Genomic DNA, 27301 nt, shown 5'->3' with positions numbered 1-27301 from the left:
TTTTGAGCATATGCACACTTTAAACATTTCCTTTGACAGCCTACGACCTTTGTGCAGTTCTGTATCTGCCAGTTACTTTATTGCTCACTAAGAAGACAGATATTTTGTTGCACTCATCCCTCTCCCATAATCAGGCAGGGCAGCGTCACACCCTGGGTAATACATGCCATGCATAATACGGGGAGAGCAATTCACCTTAAACTCGTGTGTGTGGGGAGGCCATAATCTAACCACACTCTCGTACACATCACACACTGTTGAGCATTTTACCATGGACCATTCATGTGTGCATTTGAGATCGACTTTTCCTACTTTGGTAATAGCATTCGGTCTTGCAGTGCAATATTGCTGCTTCTTCTGCATTCTGTCTGTCTGCCTGCACCCCTGCTCTCCGGTCTGGGGTTTGCATATGTCGGCTGCAGTGGTACCATGTCAGCACGGCCCTCGGGAGTCCGGCATGTTCCGGTGTGCTGCCCGCGGCCGCCGGCTCCGGTTTCCTCCCCGGAGGCCCTCTCCATGGTGCCCATTCTCACTGGACCCCCAGGGCCCAGGCTACTGTACAGATTCATGAGCAGCTCTGAATGGTTATCCTCAAGTGATAATTCCGGGTCAGTGGAACCACTGTAGCTTTCGACGTTTTACTTTTACAAAGTGTGTCACATTGAAGAACAAAGCTGTCTGCCCTCAGCAATGTAATTATGTTTATAGAAAACGTATCGTCCATCATCCATGGCTTTCAGTTTTTAAATACATCTTTAATATACATGCATCCGTTCATCTTGCTTAGGCAAGATGCTTAGGCTGCTCAGGGGTTTGGGCAGAGCAGAGATGCACCCGAAAAGGATGCACACACACACACACACACATAAACACACATATGCACACACAACTATGCGTGTACACAGAAACATGCACACTTTCAGATAAACATACTCTTTGGCCAGTTTAAACATGTCAATTAGCGGATTTAATAGGAATATGAGAATATGTACACAGTTTGCTTCCCAAGAGACGTGGAGGCACTGAATGGCATGTGACTCTGATTTGATGATTACACAAAGGAGTTCCAGTGCAACTGTAAATCGACTTGGCTAACACACATTTCATGTATTGTACTTGGCAGAAAATTCTGTCTGAATTTTACGGTGCTTGAGTTCCAAAAAGGCAAGTGAAACACAATTGATGAAACAAACACCATATGCAGAACTGTGAGAACAGCAATATGGCAGAGATGTCTGCTGGTGCCGATGGACATGGACTGCTGGAGAGGCTCTCTGCCGTGCTGCAGCGTGCACAGAACGGCTCGCCCATGCCGGCGCCCCCTGCAGAAGTGAGAGCTGCCATTTACACACTTCACCAGCAGACTGTTTTCTGTGCTGGAAATGGGTTGCTGTTATCTCCGAATCTCAACAGGAAAATGGGTCTAGCTCTTACTGCAGTGAATTGTCGCGTGTTGCTGAGGGACCCATTGCTATTACGTACGTATGTGGGCCCTGTGATGTTAATTGTCTGGCGTGGAGGGCGGGAGACGCCATCTGCCTGTTAATGGTGGCGTGACTGGCTGCGGTCCCCACGTGTGTTCGAGAAGCTGGCCGGCCACTTCCTTTCAGTGCGAGGGTGTGATAGGAGGCACTCGTTTACAGATTTAGATTTAGATTGCTTGATTCGACTGGTGTGTAAGAGCTGTGTTTTATTTTAAGCTGTATTTCTTTAATAGAAGTAGCGTAAGGAGGAATTGATTTTTTTTTTTTAATTGAGTCAGGTTGAGCACAGACTTACAGATGATCTTTCTGGCCTGGTGGAGGCTGCGCATTTATTCCATATTTTTATTTATGTTGTTTTCCCATATGCTTTCAATTTGTGTTCAATAACAGGAACCCAAAAATACATGCGCATCACCACAATTGAAGATCATGGTAAAGCCTGATGGACGGAGGAGCCAATTAGCATGATCGGGCCTGGTCATATGACAGCACCCCCATCCAAAGAGCCGGGCTGCCACCCCTCTCCACAAACGCGTTGCTTTGCACATGCAGACAGCTAGAAATCTGACAGCATGACGATCTATGGACTGCATGGTCCCTGTCAGGGGACATGCAGAGATATCTGTGTGTAATCGTGCTTTTCCTCTCAGAAGGTCACACTGTAAAGACTTAATGGCACTGCAAATGACTTTGTTACTGTTTAGTCTGATGGACTTTAATAATGCTGAAATTTGCAATCACTGCAGACTCCAGTGCTTACACATGGCTTATAAAATAACAAAGGCGATGTTATGGGAGCTGATTAGCTGATGTGGTTCACACCATTTCTCCATCATGCCTTTCTGTCTGTGGCCTCATTGACGGCTCCCAAGCAAGATGGTGCTCGAGATCTCCTTGCAGTGGTGACCTTTGATTGTTTCCTGAGCTCCGATTCCTGCTTTACAGGGCCAGCATTGTGCAGAAGAGGATAATCTACTTCCAGGATGAAGGTTCTCTCACAAAGAGGATGTGTGAGAAAGGTACGCCGCTCATTACCACAGCAGAACGGAGACAAACCCCAGACTCAGAATCGACGCTTAGTTTCAATCCAGTTTAAACACGTAATTACAGGAGGAGCTGCCAAAGGGCGACTCCACGAGATTTCAAAGCCTGACGAATTCCGTCATCTGGGCCACCGTTTGCCCGTTAATATCCACACTGCCTGCAGAGTGAGCATCCTCTCCCGCCCGCCTGCCCGCCCACTCACCGGGCGCCGTTGTGTCACTTTGCAGAGTCGCTCCTTGGCGAGGCGACGGAAAAGCCCATCCTGGAGTGCTGCGCCTGCGGCACGGCCAAGTACAGGCTGACATTCTACGGGAACTGGTCCGAGAAGATACACCCCAAGGACTACCCCCGTGAGTAACATCCTCGTCCTGCCTGCTATGCACATAACCTTGAAACTGATTTAACGAGTGTAGATTAATCCCGGGTATTAGTGCTGAAGAGCTGCATCCCCACTGTGATCAATAACGATTGGAGGACAGTACTGGGAAAAACCAAACTGAGAGACAGACCCAGAAGCCTTAAGGGTATAGTCGTCATAGCCCCTATTCCCCCCCCCCCCCCCCCAAACCCCCACCTGCTCCCTCAATGCCCTCCCCCCCATCATGGCCACCCTCCTAATGCCCCCCCTTCCCATCATGACCCCCCTCCTCATGGCTTTCCACGTCATGGCACCCCCTCCTCATGCCCCCCCATCATGGCCACCCTCCTAATGCCCCACCCCCATCATGACACCCCTCTAGATGACCCTCCTCATGCCCCCCCATCTAGAACCTCCTCTCATGCCCCCCCTCATCATGGAACCCCTTCCTCAAACCCCCACCTGCTCCCTCAATGCCCCCCCCCATCATGACCACTCCCCCATTTTGCAGCATAAAAATCCATAAAAAGTTTCCTTTATTGTTTCTTTCCAAAATGGTGGAAAGTGCACAGAGGATGAGAGTCTAAATAAAGACCTAAAGCATCATTTGTGTAAGATAAAGAGCAAAAGCATCAATTGTGCGGAAGCACTTCACATTAACAGCGAATAAAAATACAGTCGTCCGTCAATATTGCAAAGCAGAACTTAAGTATCTGCAATGCAAATACATCTTAAAAGAAGACAAGTTTGACGGACTCACCCAGTAATGCATGATTAGCTATATGACATTTAGCCTTTAGCCTAATTTACTTTCTACGATTCCTGTATGTCAAAATAATTGCTGCTAAAACAAAGGTTAGTCCTGTCACTTAGCCACATCATCTTACATAATACGGTACATAATAACCATATTATTTTTTAAAACATATTGTGTGTGTTATGGCTGAACGATACTGGAGAAAGTTCACATTGTGACATTTGAAGTTTTTGCGATATTTAAGAGTAGAAAACTAACTATACGGTACAGCCAAATAGAACTTATTTGCCAAGAGTTTGTGAAATAAATTGACGGTGTTGCTGTGAGCCTTGTCAGCAGATACAAAGCTGTGCTGACAAATCACTTGCTCAGTATCGACTCCATGAAATATAAAATATTTCCATACAGAGAAAGACGAATATTTTTTCGTGAGCGGTTCTTGTTCACTTTTCCCTGCTTGGCTTATTATTGTTTAATTTCACGAACACGCCACGCAGTTTGTGACTGAATCACTTGGCAAAGACGAGAACGATCATGACTGTCTCAGAGTGTGCATGCAGAGATGCTGCAAAAGCAACAAATTTTACACTGATTTTTTTTTCAACTAGATAACGCTGAAAAGGAGCCATCATTAAAATTGCAAAACTTGCTAAGTTTAGTTTCTTGTGACTGAATAAAAATGTTTCAGCACTTATTGATGGTCTCAACCCAGCAAACTATTGTGGTCCTTGCAGTGTGACAATTGCATGAGTACGGTTATCAGAGTATAATCGCACTTGGACATTTGATACCAGCTGTATCACTGCGCTTTACAGATGTATCTAAAGACCGTTACATATGTCTCATCTCCACCAACACAGAGCCGGTGCTGGGCTGGTTCTTGCTTGGTGCCTTTTGTGAACCTGTCTGCGTTTCCACCTGTTTCAAAATTAATGTAGGCGAAGTTTGAGTAAAGTGTTGGTTCATATATATTCCGTTTTGTTGGATTTGTTTTGATCTGTTTTGGATTTTAAGTTTTTATAAGGGGTCGAACTGAAAAACTTTTCAGAGTATGACTCCTCACGCTCTATTGCCAGTATCCACTTTTGTCTCCTTAAAGGCTCCATGTCTGTGAGTCAGTTTATTCTTTACTCACATGTTGTTTTGCTGTTGTCCTTTTAACGCAACATGAGTCTGCTAGAAACTGCACTTTGCTGTCCGCCTTATGACCTCTTCGCCACTCGAGCGCCACAGTCATTTATTTATTAGACCCGTGGCCTGGTATTAATTAACAATGCAAAGTTATTCGCTAATAAGCTGGCTAGTTGTTTCACTGCTGGCACCAGTGATATTAAGACAACATGATATCGGTTACAGGCTGAATTTTCCGGGTATGCGGAAGGTTTGGAGCGATAGCCCGTCCCACTTTCTCTGACGTTACAGGAACTATGTTTCTTTGCAGAGGCCTGTAAATGTTTAAGTAAATAAACAAAGTGTTGTATCTTATTACTGTTGCCTTATAAATGCTACTCAATGAACAGTTATATAAAAGCAATAACATACTCGATGTTGTGTGGTTGCACTCCAATATATCACGGCCTGCGGCTTGATGCCTACGACTGATTCACAGCCGTGATATATTGGAGTACAACCACATTCCTTCTCGTATATTATTGCTTAATTATATTATATTGGTTCTCTGCTATGGGCTGGCACCCCATCCTGGGCCGTTCCCTCCGTATGACGTCACTGACGCTGGACGTGGCTGTAACTCACCACCGTCGGCGGAGTCATCGGCGTGTTCAGGATTTCATTATTACCTTTGTGATTGTGTCATTTAGTCCTCTCCACAGAACATTGTGCAGCAGGAGTAATTATTTAGCTTTGAATCTATGAAATTCATAGTTAATTGGTGGAAAATCTCCTGATTTCCCCTACTAGCATGTAATCATCATCTACTCATAATCACACTTGTCCAGTTTGGTTTCAGCTGGTCGTTGCTCCATTCAGCCCTGGAAGGCAGGATGTTGCATTCATTGATGGAGGATTGAAGGTTTTTTAAAAAGCATGGAATTGGCCTTAATGACCCCTCCCCAGGGGATTTTAGATTGTGATGTGTTGTGGTAGCATCCTGTGTTCCTGGGGTCCACATGGACGCAGAAGTGGAACGTATTGTGGTCATGAGCGACTCTCTGCGGTGTGCATATGTACAGCAATGGCCAGTCGGCCCCTGTGCTGCCATCTACTGGCCGTCACTCGGCGCCATGGGCCTGCTAAATAGGCTTTGTTGGGACGGTGATGACCTGCACATGACTAGTTGCAAAGCTGCCCCTCCATGGAGACTTCAGCTGTAAACCCACACAGCAAAGTATCATTGGCTCAAATTACACAATTAGGACTTGATAGGAGGTCTACACTAATACTGAAAAACTGGAAGCGGGTGATCAGCGCTGGTACAACAGGGCTGAGCCTCAATGCAGGCCTGCTGGATATAGAGGGATTGGCTTTACATTGTGTGCGGTAAGCATTCCTGTGAAGACGTGCATATGGTTTGTCACGCTGTAAATTGAAAAGGAAAATGGAATGCTGAGGTGTTGTGGTAGCACAGTGCACTGGAAAGCATCTTGTTACTGCTCTCATATGCATTACATTTGTTTTGTTTTCAAAGGGAAGACAGTGCATCGATTTCTTAGAACGCCTGAATGTCTGCGTCGTTGCTTTCCGTCTCATAAGTAGAGCTATGGATTTTGCACAGATGGAAACAACATTTCATCATTTGACTGGCAAATTTATTTGCTATTATGCATAATAGCAGTGGGCATTTTCATGGCATAATTTCCAAGATTAAAGTAGCTGTATCAAAGGGAGATTTTGTACAGCACAAAAAGCAGGCTGGTTATCGTGGTTGTATCTCCTTCTCCTTTGGGTACGAGATGCACTCCCATCGTTAGATTTGATCTCCTTCAAAGACCACGCTTAGGTGAAAAGGGGAACTCTCTCCCACACAAAAGGTTTTTGCATTGGGTGCAGTTTCTGATGTTCTACTGAGGGTCAGAAGAGAACGGATCAGAGGAGAAACACAAATAAGCTGAAATCAGTTATATTTATACTGATGCATTTTATACATTCATTTCTATGAAGAAATTGCAAAGTGCTATAGAGTTGTTTCTTGGTGGGTGTCTACATTTGAACCCATGTTGGCTGATGGAGCTGTTCATGGGAGGGATGCATTTTACAGTGAAATGCAGGTCAAACGGAAGAGCACGGAATCTTTATGGAGGTGGCAGCTGGTCAAGGCAGGCTGTTCCCCGAAGACTTTACAGGACAGGACACCAGCGTTTCCAGGCCAGCAACATCTGGAGAAGGACCTGTTATTTGGCTGTATAAGATTACATGGGGTGGAGGGAATTAGCCTGCCAGCACTCTGTGGCTAATATCAATGGCTTTTATCATTGCTTGTTGATGCAAGGGTACTTTAGTGTACAGGCAGCTTGTGCTGGCTTTCGGGGCATTTATCTTCCCAAAGCTGGGTGAGATGAATGTAGTCAAGATTTGTCTGTGGAATTGTACCAGGAATGTGAATGAGGTTCCCAAATATATGTAGTGAACAAAAATATAAATACACTTTTGGTTTTGCTCCCATTTTGCAGCAGGTTGGAAAAAGGTAATCTGGGATTTTTGTAGGCACTCAAAACCTATTTCTTTGGCAAATAAAAAAGGCTTTTATTACTATTTAATGTATTGTGTTGCAAGGCGTTCGTACAAAGACCTGGACAGAGAGTTGGGTTGAGGTCTCAAAGAGGCACGATTCTTTAAAAATGCGAAACTACGGCAAGCCAGAGGGGAACAAAAATGGAACCAAAAAACAGAACGTTTTTTTTCAGAGCGTCGGCATAAAAAAAAAACTTGCAAGGGAGCAGGTGTCCAATGGCGATGGTATCCTCATGTGGTAGCAGCATTTCCTGGACTGAGATAATGGAGGAGAGAGAGAGTGTCAATGGGTGGCTGGGTGGGGCTGGGGAGGGGGGGTGCCTGGTGTCTGGTGAGGCAGGAGAAAAGCAAAATCCTCAACCCAACGATACAGGCAGGAGTGGGTGGGGAAAAGCCCCACCCAGGCCCCGGAAAACAAGTCATGGGGTAAGTTCAAGATTGGGTTTAGTTGTCAGTCCGCAGGCAGCGGCATGCAGTCGGACCTCTGGCACTCCGGAGTGAGTCCTTTTAAATGGGAGATGTGCTCTGGGGCTGTGCTAGCAGCCGCGGGCATCATTGCAGTCCAGTGCTGCGTGAATCGCGGCACCAGTCCCAGGGTCTTGGCGATCTGGCTCCCTGAGGTCACCATCATGACAAATGATAGTCCGTGAGACATATTAACACATGGATTCAGCAGCACGATCACTGCACAGCAGTTCATGATTATGTGGATGGTGAAATAGCAGCAGCACGCTGGCTTGGACCATGCCATTGGGCCTTTAGGTGCAGGGGTGTCCGTCATGAGTGTCCATTTCTTTTCTATAAGCCACCTCTGCTTTTGGCAGTAAATCCACCAGGCTTCATAATCACAGACCATCTGGCTGTGTGCTCACCAAACATGTTACCTTCAGAGCATATTTAGGGTGCTCTGGATGAGCACGATGTCAGGCAGCATTACACAGAAGCTAATGAGTGGGTTATTCCACAGGCCACAGTCAACCACCCAATGGGCTCTAAGGAGAGAGTGCTCGCCCCAGATACAAATACAGGAATTCTTTGCCATAACCCGCCTTGTTTATTGGGGTGGGGCGACAAAGAGAGCTATGAATCCATTTCCCTTCTCAGATTTCCATTTAGGGGGTGGCATGGTGGTGCAGTGGTTAGCACTGTTGCCTCACACCTCTGGGTCCCAGGTTCGAGTCTCCGTCTGGGTTACATGTGTGTGGAGTTTGCATGTTCTCCCCATTTCATTGTGGGGTTTCCTCCGGGTACTCCGGTTTCCCCCCACAGTCCAAAAACATGCTGAGGCTGATTGGACTTCCTAAATTGCCCGTAGGTGTGCATGTGTGAGTGAATGGTGTGTGAGTGTGCCCTGCGATGGACTGGCCCCCCATCCTGGGTTGTTCCCTCCCTCGTGCCCATTGCTTCCGGGATAGGCTCCGGACCCCCCGTGACCCAGTAGGATAAGCGGTTTGGAAAATCGATGGATGGATATGTATATATAAATACAAATTGAGATTCTTTCAGGAATATGTAAAGCAGACTAAAATGTACTGTGTTCTCTATTAATTCTTTAAAAATAAATAAAACAAGGTTTACATTTTCCAAGGAGTGCAAATGTGAAAGTTTTTGTCTCTTCCTCATGCTAAATATTAAGTCTTTCATACTCACTGTATTTCCTTGGTATTTATTTCCTAGGCTTGTTCTTATAGCATTCTTAGCATATTTATACATAATTATTCCAGAGTAACTTGCGAGAAAAACAAGTATTTTATGACCTTCAAAAATGAGAGCTACATTGTACCCAGCTTTGTACCCAGTTATCCAAAGTAGTGGTGTTGATGTAAACACAGTTTGGTAGGTATTTCTGCTTTGTTGGGATTAACTCCAATATTCAACAACAATACATGGTGTGGGCTATTCTCAATTGATGTCTGCAGCATTAAAAGATAAACAGACATCACCTTGGCCACACTTAGTTCAGGCAGTATTTAGAGCTACGTGTCCTGTAGATTCTCCAGGAGCTCCAGTCATGCTGTTATGATGTGTCACTCAGAGAGTACAAGACGACCAAGATCAGGTATCCATGCTGTGTCCTCATGTTTACAGGACGTGCCAACCATTGGTCAGCCATAATCGGGGCATCCCACTCGAAGAATTATGTGCTTTGGGAGTACGGGGGCTACGCCAGCGAGGGGGTCAAACAGGTGGCCGAATTGGGCTCTCCCGTCAAGATGGAGGAGGAGATTCGCCAGAAGGTAAGATTTCGAAGATGACCCGTCAGTGATAATGAGCTGCGTATGAGTGTGTGACTGTTTATCACTGTCAGACTTACATGCACCTTTCAGAGGTACGAGTATTTCACCAGGAAAAAGCAAGGAATGTCAGACAGACCCATGATGGCCATAAAAACTTAGGCCTGGTTATCTGTTTTCTTTTAAAACTAATCTTCATGATTTCTTTTGGGTTGTTCCTTTGGTGCCCCAGCCTTGATTTAGTAGAATGTGTGTGTCAAAGGCTGATCAGTTAATGGAGGGGCTTCTGGCATCTTAATTAGACACATTAGTCAGTATCGGCTCATCTCAGCTCTGCTGCAATTTAATGTTCTGTGTTTCTGTGTTTGAATGGGAGGGCATGACAATGTGCAAAGTGGCAAAGAGGCGCAGACGAGGCAGACACAAGCAGGAGGCCATCGGTGTGCAGAGTGCAGGAGACACAGTCCAGGTAGACACAAGCAGGAGGTGATCGGTGTGCAGAGTGCAGGAGACACAGTCCAGGTAGACACAAGCAGGAGGTGATCGATGTGCAGAGTCCAGGAGACACAGTTCAGGTTGACAGACAAGCAGGAGGTCATCGGTATGCAGAGTGCAGGAGAGACAGTCCAGGCAGACCACAGAGCGCAGAGGTCTTAAGTGCGGCAGTGTCACAGAGGTCAGGGAAGGTGGTGCCAGAGGGCTATGTTATGCAAGTGTCTGTTTGTGTTTCCCACAGTGCTACAAGCAACAGCTGTTAATCGAGACATGTTTCAGCCCACGGGCAGTCCCGTCCTGCGACGTGGCGTCACCTTTGTGGTCAGCCAGAATATTAACGGCAAATATGAATGTCAGACAGCAGCAACGTGGGTAGCACCACTGCCTCACACCTGGGCTTAGAGGTTTTGAATTGCACCTGCAGGCTGTGTGTGTGTGTGTGTGTGTGGTCCAGGTATACATTACATTGTGGAGACACTTGGTCCTTGTATGTTGTTTGGATACTTATTATAATGGTTAGGACTGGGTAGTGGTTAAAGTCATTGTTTTTGAGATTAGGGTTTTGCCCATAGAAATGAATAGATGGTCCCCACAAAGACAAAAGTACAAGTATGTGTGTGTCTCTGTGTGTGTGCATGAGTACAGGTCTGTGTGTGTGTGTGTGTGTGTGTGTGTGTGTGTGTGTGTGTGTGTGTGTGTGTGTGTGTGTGTGTGCGCGTGTATGAGTACAGGTCTGTATGTGTGTGTATGTGTGTGTGTGTCTCCATTTCCCTCTTCCAGCCATACAGAGACCTGTGGTTAGGTGAAGCTGTCTTCGTGTGGCCATGTGAACACGTGCCCTGTGAAGGCCTGGCCTGTCCTGCCCTGTCCTGTGAAGGCCTGGCCTGTCCTGCCCTGTCCTGTGAAGGCCTGGCCTGTCCTGCCCTGTCCTGTGAAGGTCTGGCCTGTCCTGCCCTGTCCTGTGAAGGCCTGCCCTATGCAAACCTACCCTGTGCTGCCAGGGTCACCCTGGCCCTGCTGCTATGCTAAAAGGCCCAGTAGTATCACACATAGAACCTTCCCTCTCGCGCCTGTGACGTGGCGTCAGAGTCTCGGAGCACATGGCTGACATGCCTCATGTTCATCCTCCGTCATTATGGCTACCTGTTAGTCAGATGCACTCATACTGTCTTTGGTTATAGCACATTTACTCATAGTCCCCGTTTTCTTTCGTAACCCTCTCTATGACTTTGTAAGGATTTACTCTCTCACCCTGTCATTCTCTCCTGCGCTCCTTCAGGGTGTGACTGTCACCTGTTTGTCCTCCCAGAGTCAGCCTGTCCGCTCATTCATGCAGATGTTCAGCACTTAGTACTTCATGATCACTGCTAATGGGGAGCAGAATGATGTGTGTGGTGTGTTGGTTGTTCCGTTGGGCAGTGCAGTAGTTAGCAGTGTAATCTCAAACCTCTAGGACTACGGTCGTCTCTGCTGTGGCTCTGTGAGTCTGCATGTTCTCCCCATGTCGCTGTGAGGTTTCCTCCTACTTCTGTTTACCTCCACAGTCCAAAAACATGCCAAGGTTAATTGGAGTTGCCAAATTGTCCATAGTTGTGAATGGTGTGTGAGAGTGGCCTGCGTTGGGTTGGAGCCCCGTCCTGGGTTGTTCCCTGCCTTGCGCCTGTAGGCTCCACACCCTTTCAACGACCCTGAATAGGACAAGTGGCTTCAGAAAATAGTTGGTAGCTTATGTGTTTAAATGAGCCAGTTGTTGTGTGACTCAGTTGTGTCTCTGCGCTATCATATGCAGCGCAAACGTGCTTTTGGGCCAAGTGTGATCATGGTCTCCTTACACGTTTCTCAGAAGCTGGGCACCTGCCGCCTTTCCAAATGGCACACTGACTCAGTTGTTCACAAATGAAGCCATGATTTATTCCAGTGACCTCTGTAAAAAGGCTCACTTCCCTGTTTCCTGCAGAGAGCAAGCATTTTTAAATCCAGTGCATGGTTTTCAGACGAAGAGGGTTTAGGGTAGCTTTCTGAGGTTCAAGTTAGCAGCTTGGAAACTCTTCGTGTTGGACGTGTGGTCTGATAAAATAACACCTGTTAGAAATGAGAGAGAAATGATCACCTCACACTGCACTGCGGTGGTAACCAGAGGTAGTTATTGTTCTCTCAGCTTCTCTAATGAAATCGTGAGGTGACGTCATGCCAGTGATGAAATTGCAGTGCCTGATTTGCTTCGTTACTATCAGATCAATAAGAGCCCTGATTACCTCACTGGAAATAAAGCAGTAGATTGAGTGTGCAGGGGTGTGTGTGCAGAAGGCATGTGTGCAGAAGGCATGTGCTTGAAGCGTGTGCGGCCCATGTGCAATAGAGACATGTGTGGGAGGTGTGTGTGCGGGAGATTGGGTTGAGTCGTGTCTAGGAGATGTGTGCGGGAAGCGTGTGTGCAGTGGGTGTGCGATGGGTGTACGGTGGGTGTGCACGGGAGATGCATGCGGCCAGGGTGTGCGTGATAACCAGTTCTTTCTTTCACTGTTAATTGAGTTGTTGGGTTATCCGGTGCTTTCATAGAGTGCTCTTAGCCTTCTGCTATGATACACAGAGTTTCAGAAGTCTTCAATCTGTTGTGGTAACAGAGATTCAGCTGCCCTCAGTCTGCGGTGATTACAGAGATTCAGATGCCCTCAGGCGACTGTGGTAACAGAGATTCAGCTGCCCTCTGTCTACTGTGATATCAGAGATTCAGCTGCCCTCTGTCTACTGTGATATCAGAGATTCAGATGCCCTTCGTCTGCTGTGATAACAGAGATTTTGATGCCCTTGCTCTGCCATGATAGCAGAGATTCAGACGCCCTCAGTCAGCTGTTATAACAGACATTCAGATGCCCTCAGTTTGCGGTGATTACAGAGATTCAGATGCCCTTGCTCTGCCATAATAGCAGAGAATCAAACACCTTCGGTCTGCTTTGGTAACAGAGATTCAGATGCCATCAGTCTGCTGTGATAACAGAGATTTTGATGCCCTTGCTCTGCCATGATAGCAGAGATTCAGACGCCCTCAGTCAGCTGTTATAACAGACATTCAGATGCCCTCAACTTGTTACCTCCCATCCGAAGCCCTGCCTGTTTGCAACCTCCCATTCCGGGTAATTCTGAGTCTGACCTTGGCTAAATCCACGTAAAGGTGAAGAGAGCAGTATGGATTCAAGGGCTGCCTGAAGACGCTCCGTGATTTTTTTAAAGACACAAAGAGGCCTTTCTACAGGGCAGGGGAGAGCTGATTCATGAACAACGTACCACCAACTGCAGGTACCATGAAAACATTTCCAATATCGCTGTTCAGACTTTTCCTCTCTGCTGATTTGTAGAATATCTTTAAAAGGTCATTTAACCATATGAAGGGTTTATTCTCAAACACATCAAAACTCATTAATACTATCCAGTATTATGCCACTATACAGTAAATGATGTGCTGTTATTGACAGTCTCACTTGACAATAGCTGGATTATTTTATTGAAATAATTATGAAACTATTATTATTATTTTACTTCCTTAAATAATATCCAGCACAGACGACACAGGAACATCTTGATGTTTCAGAGCTGAGTGGAAGTATCTGTAAGAAAGTGATGGCCTTGGAATGTGTTATGTCTCTCTGGGTGCAGATAGAGAAGGCAGGAGTGGCAGCCATGTTTATCATCGTGCTGCGAAGTCAGAGTGCCCTGGAAAGACTGAGAAAAACGGGCTTTGGCTCCGATTGAATCCACTAAAACTGTAATATCCCACAACGGTAGCGTCAATTATTAAGTACTTTACCACCACTGAGACAGAAAACCTCTGCCAAGAGCAAAATGGAAGCTACCAGAGCTACTGTAACATGAGCATTCACAGGGGAGATGGCAGCAGTATGGTTGACTTCAGGTGCCATGTTTTACATACCGAATGCAGAAGCTGCAACATGTGGCACCAATTGCATAAGTGTGACACCATTGCCTGATATAAAGTGACAAATTATAAAGCAGGTAAACCAGATTTGGCAAAATATAGAGGAACATGCTGAAGGGAATGCTGTGGTTTGGGATTATAGCCATTGTGAGATATACCAAATGGGCCATTTTGTATTTAGTATGTGGCTGTAATGACCCTGAAGCCTGTGTGAAGAAGGAAGGAGTCATTAACTTAATTACCCGCTGAAACATTTTGACTAAAGCTAAAACTTTCTGGACAGAGAAGAAAAGAGGTCTTTTTTATTCTCACTGTTCCCATACTTTTTGAAGACCTCTATTAAAGTTTCATTTGATTTCTCCCATTTGAAAAGAAGTGTTCTGACATTATTAGTTCTGTGCTGAGAATTATTCCGTCAAAGTAGAGGGTGGGTGATTTTCACGATTACATCATTTAATTCAAGTTTGAGTTTTAACGTGATGTGCAAAATATCAAAATCAGGGTATTACATTAAAATGTGAGTAAATGCTGCAGTTTAACAGTTTTTTCAAGCAATAAAGAACTCACCATTTGGCCTGACTAATGCCTCCACCCCAGAGCTCCGCTGCGCCCTCTGTCAGCTGCTCTGTGAACTTGCAGGCTGAAGTTCTTGTCTTTAGTTTGTAACATAACATCCCTGTAATTCCACTACATCTCCATGGAACTGGATTGGAACAGTTTGACGCTGAGAGAACCGATGTACAGCAGAAAGGTAGCAGATAAAAGTTGATCATGACGCAAAGTGGAACCACAATAAATTCATTCTCTAGGGCAGTGGGATAGGAGCCTTGTATGAGAGGCGGCAGGAAGCACATATCGGGGATCCCGCAAGAAAAACACCCAGTGGGACAGGGGCCACATGTGAAATACTACAGGATGCCCAAATCGGGGGCCCCCTGTAAGAATAAACACCCAATGGGACAGGGGCCACATGTGAAATACTACAGGATGCCCAAATCGGGGGCCCCGTGTAAGAATAAACACCCAGTGGGACAGGGGCCACATGTGAAATACCAGAGGAAGTCCAAATAGGTGACCAAATCATAAAAATGTAGTCTCTTTTAACGCATTGCTCAGTCCCACCTCATAGTCCAAAATAACCCCCCCCCCCCCCCCAAAGAACCTATATCACTTATTTACCATATTTAGATTACAATACTGGAATGCATGGTCCACAAGACTTTACTCTTTAACATAAGGTTGTTTATAAAGAGGTCAGGAGGGCTGATCTGTCCCTAGGGCAGTGTTTCCCAGCCCAGTCCTCAGGAACCATGGACAGTCCACGTTTTTGCTCCCTCCCAGCTCCCTGCCAATCAGGAACAATGAAAACCTGGTCTATGTGCTAGGAGCTGAGAGGAAGCAAAAACATGTACTGTCCGGGGTCCCCGAAGACTGGGTTGGGAAACACTGCCCTAGGGAGACCTAGAACTCAGCTTCTCTTACTTTAAGGGAAGTTCTTAACCAAGTCCAGAAGAGACCTCAGCCCATGAAGAACATGGATAACTCTGTTGTGATAGCAGAGATTCAGATACCCTTGGTTGGGCTGAGCTGTGTCTGGCTCTCTAAGTGAAGCAATTTTGTTTTGTTTCTGCAAACATTTCAAAGGCTCGCTTTCTTGCTTCCTGCCTCCTGGTGATATATTATACTTTACACTTCACTTACTTTGGCCAGTATTACTCTGATAATGAAGAACCTCAGTGTGGTATTCGTCTGCAGTGCTACTCGCTTTGCCTGGTAATTTGTATGTTTGGATAGCTAACAAAGGGCACAGTATGAACTTAATGAGAAATGTCCTGAAAGGCTGTCTGCAGCGCTCGCTCGCCTGCATGAAGACGCGCAGCAAATTCACAGAGTCTTCCGGCTGATGCTGAAATCTCCATTTGCTCTAACACTGTGCGTCACTTTTTATTTGGGTGCAGTCAATATCCCAAAGGTTTTGTCATACAACAAAGGCCATGACCAGAGTTAGCAGTGAGGGAAAATCATCCTGCACAAATATTTTACAGAAAAAAAGCTATGCAGTGTTAATCTAAATGATGTTTCCATTTTAAATTTAAGGATATAATTTTACTCAGTAGGGATGGATGAACTGCCCACCCCGCCCCCCCCCACCATGCAGGGTTCCCCTTACCATGTGCCCTGCATGTCCTGGCACGACGTCCGGGTTCACCGTTTGCACATGGTCACTTTGTGGTGACACCTGCCTGTGGTCACCCTGCCCAGTGAGACTCTAGTTACCGACTGAACCACAGAGACCTCAGATCTGTGCTCACCGCTTCGTTCTCTCACTGGAGAGGCTCCTTTTGATGTCAAACATCTGCGGGCTCAGGGATGCTCAGCTTCTTTTAAGTGGTTTGTCTCCCACGGCAAAGTGCGCCTTTTCTCTTCTGCTGGTTCCCCGCAAATCAAGCCTCAGCCTGGGTGACTTTTTAGCAACAAACATTGCATTCTTCCCCTCCTGATGCCATCCTGACAGTCTGGATCATTGAGAGTTTTAAGCTCTTTCACCAAGAATGACAAAAGGAAGAAGGCAAATGCTCCAGCAGACAGTAACTCCCCGCAACCAACCCCCCCCCCCCCCCCCCCCCCCCGGTTTTTAAAGCAGCTCTTACAGAACCAGAATCTGTCTCTGCTGGCAGGCCGCATTGTAGCTGTTTGCCTGTCATTTAACGCAATAGCATAAGACGTGATGACAGCATGTATATTGATTGGCCTCTGATGTTTCTGAAGCCTTAATTCTGGCTCTGACATGCAGAGGCAGACAGCAGCATCATTAATGTATTTGAGAACTTCATTAAAAACCACACAGTACCATCTGCTCCGCAATGCTCCCCACACCATCACCTCATTGTGTTGTCGTGCGTCGCCCTGATTAGCCTTCAAAAAAAGAAGCCTTCAAAGTATTAGCGATGGACCTACCCTAGCTGCTAAATGTGCAAAGATGCTGCAAGAATGAATGTAATATTGTTGCACTAGGGAGACATCATACACTGTTCCCACTCTTCAACGTGGGTGAAGTTCAGTGAGTAGGTCTAGTTGAAAATAAAATGATTTCTCTCGCTAAAAATGGACGTGAGCTTTCTAGCGTGGAGAGTGAGTATGATTGCATCTTATCACGTCAGGCTGTAGCACTTATGGAACAAATGTGTTTAAACAGTGTCATTCAGTGTTGATTGGAATCAAATGCCTGCCCTGTGAGCTGGACTCTGGGAAATGCCATGAATATCAATCAGCCAACCAACTGTGAGCCTTTGCTGCTGTGGCCTATAACCTGTCAGAGCTCTCATTGACCCTGGAGCCTGTCAGAGAGGCTCAGATTGGCCCCGCAGCCTGTTGTGGAGGCTCACATTGGCCCCACAGCCTGTCGGGAAGGTTCTCATTGGCCATGGAGTCTATTGGGGAGGCTCTCATTGGCTCTGGAGTCTGTTAGGGAGGCTGTCATTGGTCCCCGAGCCTGTCATAGGCTCTCATTGGCCCCCAGAGCCTGTCGGGGAAGCTCCTGTTGGCTCCCAAGTCCCTTAGAGAGGCTTTCATTGGCCCCAAAGGCTGATAGGGGGCTCTCATTGAACCTCGAGCTTGTCAGTGTGGATTATGCATCTGCTCCACTGGGTAAGTGTGGGCTAGAATACAAGAGCATGAGGAAGAATCTCCACCTGTGCCTAGAGCTTTTGCTTACTGCAGCCAGGATGGTGAATTATTAGGATGCGTATGAGATGTAAGCCATTGCAGAAGCAGCGGATAGGATGTCTGTACCACCCCTTTTTCGGCCTTAAAGTGGTTTTTAATAGCTTGACCTGGGAGGAATTAAACAGGCAGCCTTGGAGTAATTAATCAATTTAAAAAGCCATCAAAAGAGCTTGGCTTAGCTTAAAGGTCTTTCATGCTTGTCTTTTTGAAAAGCCATGAGCAGAGAAACAAATAAAAATGTGAAAATTCCCTGCTGTGGTGCATAGTACAGCAGTAAAACGTCAATAGATTATGACACAGACCACCGAAACCTCTAGCTGTGGCCCATGAGCATTACAGAGTATTGGATTGTTTTTTGGAGGTTGGAGCCTTTCAGGTCACCTTTGAAACCAACCTTCAAGCCTACACACTTCTGGGGAGTGAGTTTATTAATAGACTTATGTGCTGTGTTATTGTTAGGTAATGTGCTGTCCCTGTACTTCAAGACAATGCTATGCTTGGCAGATGGTATTTAGGTCGGTATTGGAAGTAGTGGCTGAAGAAAATCCCACATAGGCAGCTTCGAATAATTAAGATACTGCTTCAGTCCTAAAACATACAACCTCCAGCTAAACACCTTCATGAAATGAGCCACATGTCACTGTGCATCTTGCGTAATTAATGCAATAGTTCTTTAATGAACAGCAAAGACTAGAAGATTTCTGCACCACTAATTACAAGGCTTCGAGTGTTTATCAGCGTTAAATAAATCATAATGCTTCTGCAGCAGCGGCCTCAGATTGTGGGAAAGTGGGGACATTATTTTACATAAATTACATGAGAATCTGGGAGTAAACATGATTGTTTATGATTTCATTCGATGGTACCTGGATGCAATCAGTGAATAAAGGTGGTCATGGTTGGTTAAATCCATGCCTCACCAGCAGATAGTCTGCTGTATTACCGTCTCTTGAAACTGCTGCTAAGTTGCAGAGAAGATTAAGCTCCTCTTAACAGGTCTTACAAACAGCAGGGAGAGTGTCACTGTATGTCACTGTTGTTTCAGCACGGAGCTGACTAACAATGGATCTGTGGTTGTTCTGAGACTCGCTGGAACTGGGCAAAGTAACTGGCGAGATAGAGGTGCTTCTGATCGTGCAGAGCTGGGATTAGTCTGCTAGTGGATTTCTATGGTCAGAGGAGCACAGATGGTCGGAAAGGGAAGGAGGGATCTAATTTCAGATGTGTTCTGAGCCCTTAGTATTGCCTTAACTGGTTCTTATTTGCTTAAACAATTTTATTTTTCAGCCCAATTAGGGGCAATTAAAAAGACAGCTAGCATAAGAGGAATTTTTCCTACAATAGATGTGAGTTATATCTGTGCATTTTTGCCTTTGCTTTTTCCACTTTCCAAAACACCTGTGCTTGGAATCCATTCAGAAATAATTTTCTTGAAAAATATGACATTATTTATATATATTTGTAATGATAATTCGCTGTATTTAAAGCCTTGCTTTCAGTTATACAGATATAGCTACTAATGGGTAGTAATAGGTGTTATGTTCTAATCACTGTTTGATTTTGCATCTTTGTTACGTCGTGTGCTGTGATGAGGCCTGTCAAAGCAGGGTGTGAGGCGGGAGCTGTTGAGCTTTGGAGGTCACTGAGAGTACAGATGTTTGGAGAAGATGAGGCTCGGCATGTCGGAGCCCACAGTAACATGGTCTGCTGAGTACCTTCTGACGCACCGCGACACGCTTCATGGCCTCTACATGATCATGTACGCGGAAATGCATGACCTGTGACTTATCCATCCAACTTCCAAGCTTTTATGTGGGACAGAGTCTTGGGGGGCCTGGTGCCGGCGTCAGGCAGCACAGGGCCTACAGCTGAACTGCACCTCAGCTGGGATTTCAGTCCATTACAGAGCACATGCACATACACACACGCACATGTAGGGTATACCTATCCTTATGGGGCCCGCTCATTCACTTCTATGGGAAAAATGCTAACGCTAACTATGACAACCTTAACCCCCACCCTGCCCTAACCATAAGTAACCAAGCAAAATACAAGAGTTTTTGCATTTTTAGTTTTTTTCATAGCAGTCACTGACTTTTATAAAATTGAGTTTCCCCTTATGGGTGCGGAAAAAATGCCCCCCACAATGTCAAAATAACAGAATGCAATGTACACATAAGCCCCCCCCCCATGACGTTGGCCCCACGATGCGGGAGGATATGTAGCCTACACATGGGCTGCACAGATGCATTTAATGAACAGTGTCCGTTCACTGTGCGAGCATCCGGCCAGTGGATCACACTCCCCCCTCCTTTGGATGAGTTAGACGTTGCTCTGGACCAGCCTGTCTCCAGTTCCTCTCATTATCTAACCCCAGAAATTTTATCAAAATAGCTCAATTTTGCCATTGTTAAAGCTTAACTCGACATCTTCCCTGTTCCCTTCATCCCTTTGTCACCAGTAATATCAGAGTATATTAACAAAGAGGGGTATGGACATTCACAGCTCAGTGTGCTGGGGTCGGCAGGCAGGGGGAGGGATTAGCAGGCTGCCAAAATGGAAATGCATTAGAGAACATGACGGTGGGAGGAGAGAAATGTTTCCAGGCTCTGTGTGACAAAGATGTAAAGGCCAGAGGCATCAGTCTCATATGAAGCTTATAGGAGAGCAGCCGGTGTACTCTGCAGAGCACGGCCACACTCCATCACCCCAAATTAAGCAGCGCTGCTTCTGTACACAGTGGAAAAACACAATAATAAAAAAGGCATTAAGAGCAATATCAATCACAGGCTTTCCTGTAGGCCAAGTGCTTTTTTTAACAATGAAATTGCCATCCGGTAAAGTGTCATTGCAGGCCTTTCCCAATAAAACTCTGTAACACTTGACGAAAGTAACACCTCACTGATTCGATGCAGAACATGTTAGTTGCCAGAAGTGAATTACTTGAGGAACCATTAGGATTTGATGTAAAATGTGCCTTGTGGAAAAATAGAGAATGTTCTCCATATAGACCAGTACTTCCCAATTCGGTCCTCGGGGACCCACAGCCAGTCCATGGTTTTGCTCCCTGGAACTGGGAGGGAGCAATAATATGGACCTATTGTGGGATGTGAGGAAATACTACATTAGACGACTCAGCATGATCTTTTGGTTCTGCTGGTCTGGGTCTTAAAAGTCATTTTAAATTTATTCATTTTCTCTTATATATAAAGAAAAAAGGAAAAAAGACAAAAATACATACAACATTAATAATATTAATGATTTAAAATACTAAAATTAGCCGTACAGCACATTTACTCAATTCATATGGATTCATAGTGTTTAGTTTCCAGCATTTCACTCTTGGCTTTATATATAGACTATATGTTACTTGTTTGCATGTTATATACTGTATGGTGTAAAGTCAACACCATTCCTGAAGAACTATGCCTGTGAATGTTTATGCTCCATGCGCCATTTGGAGAGGATTTTTGCAAAGGTTTGCATGCTAGATATTTACTTATCAACTGGTATCAAAATAAGATCAAGATGAGCTATGTTACAAAAGACAAATATGCTTCAGAATTTTTCTCATAGCCTTATAGGCATTTTGTGAAAACACGACTTTTATTCAGGCAGCCTTGATAAGTTCCGGTGTGTAATTAGGAAGATAGTATCTTTATTTTTGGTACCACCAAAAAGTCAAGAAAGTAAATGTGTGAGGTCGCGCGCAAAAGACTGAGCAGCAAACCTTGCAAAATGGCAAAATCTAATTGTTTCTAATTGCAAAATACAGGCTTTCTTGGAGCTTTGTGTTTTGGTTTAAGAGTAAATTCGACTGCATACTTCAGCAGTAGGAAACCTTTGGGTAAAACAGAACAGCAAAGCACTATGTTGTAGAAGCGGATGACAGCAGTCATAAGAAGAAAATGTCCTCATGTCTGTCTTCGGGGACGTCTGATCGATCATATCATTTGTTTAAAGTTGTCACTTTCAGGTTCCACATCTCCAGCACATGATAAATGAGAACCAGACATTTTGAGGAGTCATCTAAGGTGGCTTCGTTGCCCTGTTATGCTGTACGTTCATCATAACACGCTACTGTCCGCTATGCATGGCCTCCATACAAGCTCCAAGTAAGCAAATCCTCCTGGCCTTTCATGCGTCATAGTCATAATTATCATTATGTGCGTTGAAGCTTTTACCTTGACCTGGCTGTACGTCTGAATCACCAAAAAGCACGTTCATTTCTGTAATTTTTTGTTCATCCTACTACTGTATACCACTGTTCTGGCCACAAAGCAAATCTGCAACCTTGCAGAGAAGATTATTTCTAACATAAAATAGTATTTACCTTATCTATGTAACATGCACCCAAGATTCAGTGGCTGAGGGGCCAGGAATCCCAGCAGCTATAAACTGGCGGCTGCAGCGAGAACCAGCATCTCTCTCCCCACCTGCAATTCTCATCAGTTCCCAGGGGAAAGCAGGGCAGCTGGGGGGGGGGGCGGGAACAGCAAGATGACAAGGGGAAATATTTTGTAATTCCTGTTACAGGCAGTCCTAAGCTATGGGGACTTTGGAAAGCCTCCACCAGACTCCCCTCCCCCCCCAAGTCCCTACAAATCTCCGGCTCGTTTGGCCCTTTGTTCCGCCAGGAATCAGCCAGCCGCTGGATTGTTTGATAATGTGTTCCACTAGTTTCCTCGGGACAATTGTTTAATTTCAACTAACTGGCAGCTTTTTGGTTGCCTGTCAAGTCAGCTTTGGAAGCTGTGCCGAGATGTTTCAGTGTTTAAAAACAAGCTTAATGCCACTTTTGTTTCCCAGGCCGCCTCTGCGGTAGCCAGGGCAGAGAAGCACACTTCAGCAGAGCAACAGTGGCGGCTGGAGGAAATGCATCCCTCCACTGGCCTGATAACCCCCAATTAAAATTGGCGTGGCCAACATTGTAATGTGCAGCCTCAAAATGAGGTACATTTTGGAAATAAATGTAACATATACGCTCGTGGCAGTTCTGCTTACATAAAAAAATGTTCAGAGGGCAGAAAGAAAAATTATTGGTTCAGAGAAATAACCAATCAGATTGTATACATTGGTTAACGTCTAATTTTCATTGTTTCTTTAAAATAAATATAGGTGCACTTATGAATTAGAGAAGGTGGGACCAACCAATCAGATGTCTTAGTCCCTCCTCCTCTAGTTGCTTGGACCCACCTCCTCTGCAAACAATTTTGTTCTGCCCTCAGAACATTTTGTGTAAGTAAAACTCCCATGAGTAACATATAAGTGCAAAACATCTTAATGTTAGTTAATGTGTTTCAGTGTAGTTAATTGCATACAGCGAGCTGTGAATAGAACTGACCTGTGCAAATGGGTGCCAACACAGTGCTGTGAAAGTCTGTGCTTTTGGAGTTTAGGGTGAAGGCTCACTTTGCCAGTGGTCTGGGCTATTATTTAACAGAGCTCAGGGCAACTATTTGAGCAATGTTGCTGGGCAACTACCAGGCAAGGAGACAAGGGGCAGCTCATATGGATCTGGATGATGCACAGTTGACCACTGTGAAATTTGTGGTCCGATATCAATGGGAAAGTTCCCGAGCAACACTGCTCAGCATCATTGCCCACCGGCATTGCTCAAAAAGTTGCCCCATGTATTGTCACCCTGACTATTATCCATACAAAATGAATAAGTGAGGGAAAGGGCAGAGCTCGTACACTTGTGAGTCTGCAGGATGTAACGTCTGCGGCTTCACTGTAGGCCTGTGTGGGTGCAGTTATGGGTGAAGTTTCAGGCAAAACTGCTTCCATCAAAAGAAGCATTTTCCATCAACAAAAGCATCCAGTTTTTTCCTGGTTGTGTTTTACCAATCTCTGCTTTAGTATGTCTGTTAATCCACAACATTGTAACATCTGAATGAGGGTGTAGACTTTGTATAGACGTCCTATAGGTTGGATAAACTCCAGAATGCTGATTATGGAAGGTAATAGGCTTTTTATGGCACACTGTGATGATTTTAGCAACAACATATCAAATCTTTTTTGTTTCTTCTGAAATCTCTCTTGTTTGTTGTGTGATTATATCCCCAGTTTTGGAGCTTGTTGCTTTGCATTTAGAAACAGTCTGTAGGAAATTACAGTGCTTGGGAACTTGCAGCCATTTTTGAACCTAGAAACTTTAATACTGCTGGTGAATAATCTCAGGGTTGATACTTTCCAAGGTCAGTGCAGAATGTCTGGCAGAAAGTCCGATATTTCCAGTTACTATGAATGAAATCAGGAGCCTCCAGCACTGCATGGCAGTGGACATGTAATGGAAATATGGAAATGTCAAGCCCTTTAATGGCTGGAAATATTTAAAATCATATTAGAAATGAATATAGCTTTGACTTACAAATGCTGTAAAATACGTCCTGCTAGGTTCCCTGCCATAAAAGATACTTTGGGGAGAATAGATACACATGATGAAATTTAAATATCTAAATGTGGAGAAGTCAGTATTCTTTCCATGAATCGCAGTTAGTAACAGTGATTGTCCTCAACACATAGAGAGAGTGAGCACATGGTTTCCTGTAAGCAGCCAGAAGAATCCTCTCTGGATCAGTTCTTTGTGGAGTGTCCTCTCTGTGGTAGTCCTCTCTGTGGTAGTCCTCTCTGGAGTGTCCTCTCTGCATCAGTTCGCTGTAAAGTGTCCACTGTATATCAGTTCTTTCTGGAGTACTTTCTCTATTTCAGTTCATTCTGGATTGTCTTTCCGGAATGTCCTCTCTGGATCAATCATTTGAGTCCTGAAAAATCCACATTAAACTCTCGGTTGCATATATGCATCTTCAGAATTCATTGATTTTTGGCTGTAGTTCAAGATGTAGACATTGCAGGAACAGGAAGCCCCACGTGATCATGGCGATTTAGCTTGTGTGGTGGGCTGTCCCCCAATTCCGTACCCCCCCCCCCACCACCACCACCCCAGATACACAGCAGAAATACTCCAGCTGACAGGTAATTTGTGCCTGTGAGGTCACATGTTTCCACAGAAAAGCAAGAAACAAAGTCCATTCCATCTGAAAGCAGCATGTCCAGGTGACAGTGCCTGACATATTGAGCACAAAAACATGCTTGCGGGCCTAAACTCAAAGCAAGATGGATTGAAATCGTATGAAGAGGAGGAAAAAAGATGCTCAGTGCTGCCCTCTGCAGGGCTGTCTTCTCGTCCTCAAATGTCAATGGGTGTGAATTCCTTGGCAGATTCTCAGGTGCAGCCCTGTCTCCTCAAAAAGAGTCTCAGAATAAAATTCACTTAAAATGGCCGCTGGCTTCAGCAAGTGTTACACTGATTTGCCTCGCCTCTGTGGGCATTGCCGCATAACACATCAGACACAGCAGATCTCATTGTCTTCAAGCTGAAGTCCAACCACTGAAATCTGTCCTAATGACAAAGCACTGAAACTGTGAGCACAGCCTCATTCTTCTATGTCCTGCTCTGCCCAAGGGATTCTGGGAATTACAGCAGACTATCAAATCAGCTCTGCTGAAACAGAAGGTCCTGTTTTGTTTGCATTTGCAACAGAATTCCTTACATGTGAAGGGCTGCACCGAATACAGTTATGTGACACTGAAATATAGAAGTCATTTAGAATGAAAGCTCTTGCTACAGTGGGAGGTAACATGCAAAAAGCAGCATCCCGAGTGGCATCAGAACCTCCTTGAGAACCTCCATCTGGACCACCATGAGAACCTCAATTAGAACCTTCATCAGCACCTCCATTAGAACCTCCGGCACAGCTTCAGTGCTAATCAGAGGTGTCATGAATATGATCTACAGTAGTCAGGAGCACAGAAAGAACACTTCTGTTCTGTTAATGTTTACATTGGCATTTATTTAGCCATTTATTTAGTGGAAAATGCTGCCAGTTACAGGAAGTTCTCAGGAATCTTTGCTCACTGCTGCTGTCTGGGTTGATATCTGCTAATCAGAATGGCCGTGGCTGGTGACCGATCATACGTCGTGGATGGACGCATTGCCATCCTTGGCGATTCTGCTCCCATTTGGAATTGAGATGCTCCCCACAGGATGAAGGTGATAGTTTTAAATGACCTTCCGTTTATCAGCAACCAGCTGGAGGGGCCACACCTTAGAAATACAGCCGCCCCTTAACCAGCTCTTTGGCATGTGGGAAATAGAGAATGCAGCTCGCAGCTTCCTGTAGCTTGTGTTTGACTTGAAGATGCCTCATCTGACCATGATCATGATGCTCCCTGCTCAACAGGACATAGCCTGGGCTCTTTGCACTTCTTTGGTGTAATTAGGAACTAATACCCCATACACTAGCAGTCTTATCTGTCTCTATGAAGGTTTTCATGGAATGTACTCAGTTGCTGCCTTAGACTGACATTTTCCCTGAGGTGACTGTGTTCCTTCATCTTGCATCTTGAACCAAAGCACAGACTTCTTGGATCCCTGTCCACGATTGTCCTTCCCTCACTCAGACATTCCTGGCACCATCGTGAAAGTAGGGAAAGGTCATCAAGTTCAAAGCAGCTGCCAAACCTGCCCCAAAAGTGACACCACTCTGAAGCTGCTCAGAAATATCCACGGAGCCCATCCTTCATCTTTACCTGCATATTTTTATTGGGGCTGAATTGCAGTAATAAAATAAACTCTCTTATATTTCTCCCTTACTTTTATTAGCTGTCATGGGAGGACATTAGCTGAAGTTTCGCTGTTGTTTTCCATAAGGATGGTGTGTCATTCGGTAGGGTAGGGATCTGAGCATCTGTATGGAAGGTTGTTGATTTAAATCCCACGGCCGGCCCCTGTGGGGCCCTGACCAAGGCACTTACCTCCAGCTGCTGCAGGGATGCTGGATGCTGGGTTGCTCTGCTCTTTGACCCAGAGCTTTTCCTACACTGCTTTGGGCAAGAGCAGCTGCTAAATAAATTAAATTACTTTTTGAAATCTTTCATGTAGGATATTCCTTGTTTTATGTGTGTTTCTGCATTCTATTTTATTTTGTTTTATTTTTTAAACTTGGTACAGCACAACAAAGGTTGTTTTTAAAGTGCTTCCAGAAAAAAAGTTTACTTTCTTACTTACTAGTTTCTATCCACCCAGTGACAGTGCCAGAGGAAATTGATGGTAAAAACTACATATTTGAATGGGCAAATTGGACAGGTGGCTAAACTGATTTAATAAACGATCTATGAAGCCAGGAGCTGCTCCTTGGCACTCAGGAATAGACAGGGTTCGAAGGTGACGAACGATCATTCCGGTAAAGCTGTGCTGCCTACTGCCATGTGACTTGGTTACATATTTATTTCCCCATTTTTCCCGTTTACAGTTTGCGAGTCTGAATAGAGCCATTTTTCACAGGGTGGGTCAGTCTCGCGGCTGCCGGACACCCTCTCCCGCTGACACACCCCCTCGCTGTCAGCACTGCGCTTTTTCCTCCATTTATGGAGCTGCATCCGAGTCAGTTTGTGTGGCCGGCTCCAGTGGAGCTGAATTCACTGGCTGGCCTTGGCTCCTCTTTGCATGTTTCCTGCGATGGATTTGTCCTTTATTCCTATTCTGCTCTGTCTACTGTAACATGCCGGTACGCA

General features: G+C 45.2%; 1 protein-coding gene across 2 annotated transcripts in view; it reads left to right on the top strand.

Moving 5' to 3' along the window:
• LOC125751412 (spondin-1-like) overlaps window positions 1–27301 on the top strand; it is a 79571-nt gene that overhangs the window by 10137 nt on the left and 42133 nt on the right. For both annotated transcript variants that reach the window (XM_049030167.1, XM_049030166.1), the window contains exons 4-6: window positions 2430–2503; window positions 2756–2878; window positions 9422–9570. In XM_049030167.1, the coding sequence (XP_048886124.1) occupies window positions 2430–2503; window positions 2756–2878; window positions 9422–9570 (346 nt within the window). The remainder of the gene's footprint in view (window positions 1–2429; window positions 2504–2755; window positions 2879–9421; window positions 9571–27301) is intronic.

Source organism: Brienomyrus brachyistius, chromosome 11, assembly GCF_023856365.1.
Source record: "Brienomyrus brachyistius isolate T26 chromosome 11, BBRACH_0.4, whole genome shotgun sequence".
In the NCBI taxonomy this organism is placed as follows: domain Eukaryota; kingdom Metazoa; phylum Chordata; class Actinopteri; order Osteoglossiformes; family Mormyridae; genus Brienomyrus; species Brienomyrus brachyistius.
The sequence above is the reverse complement of the archived record's forward strand: the minus strand, read 5'-3'. Positions and strand labels throughout refer to the sequence as shown.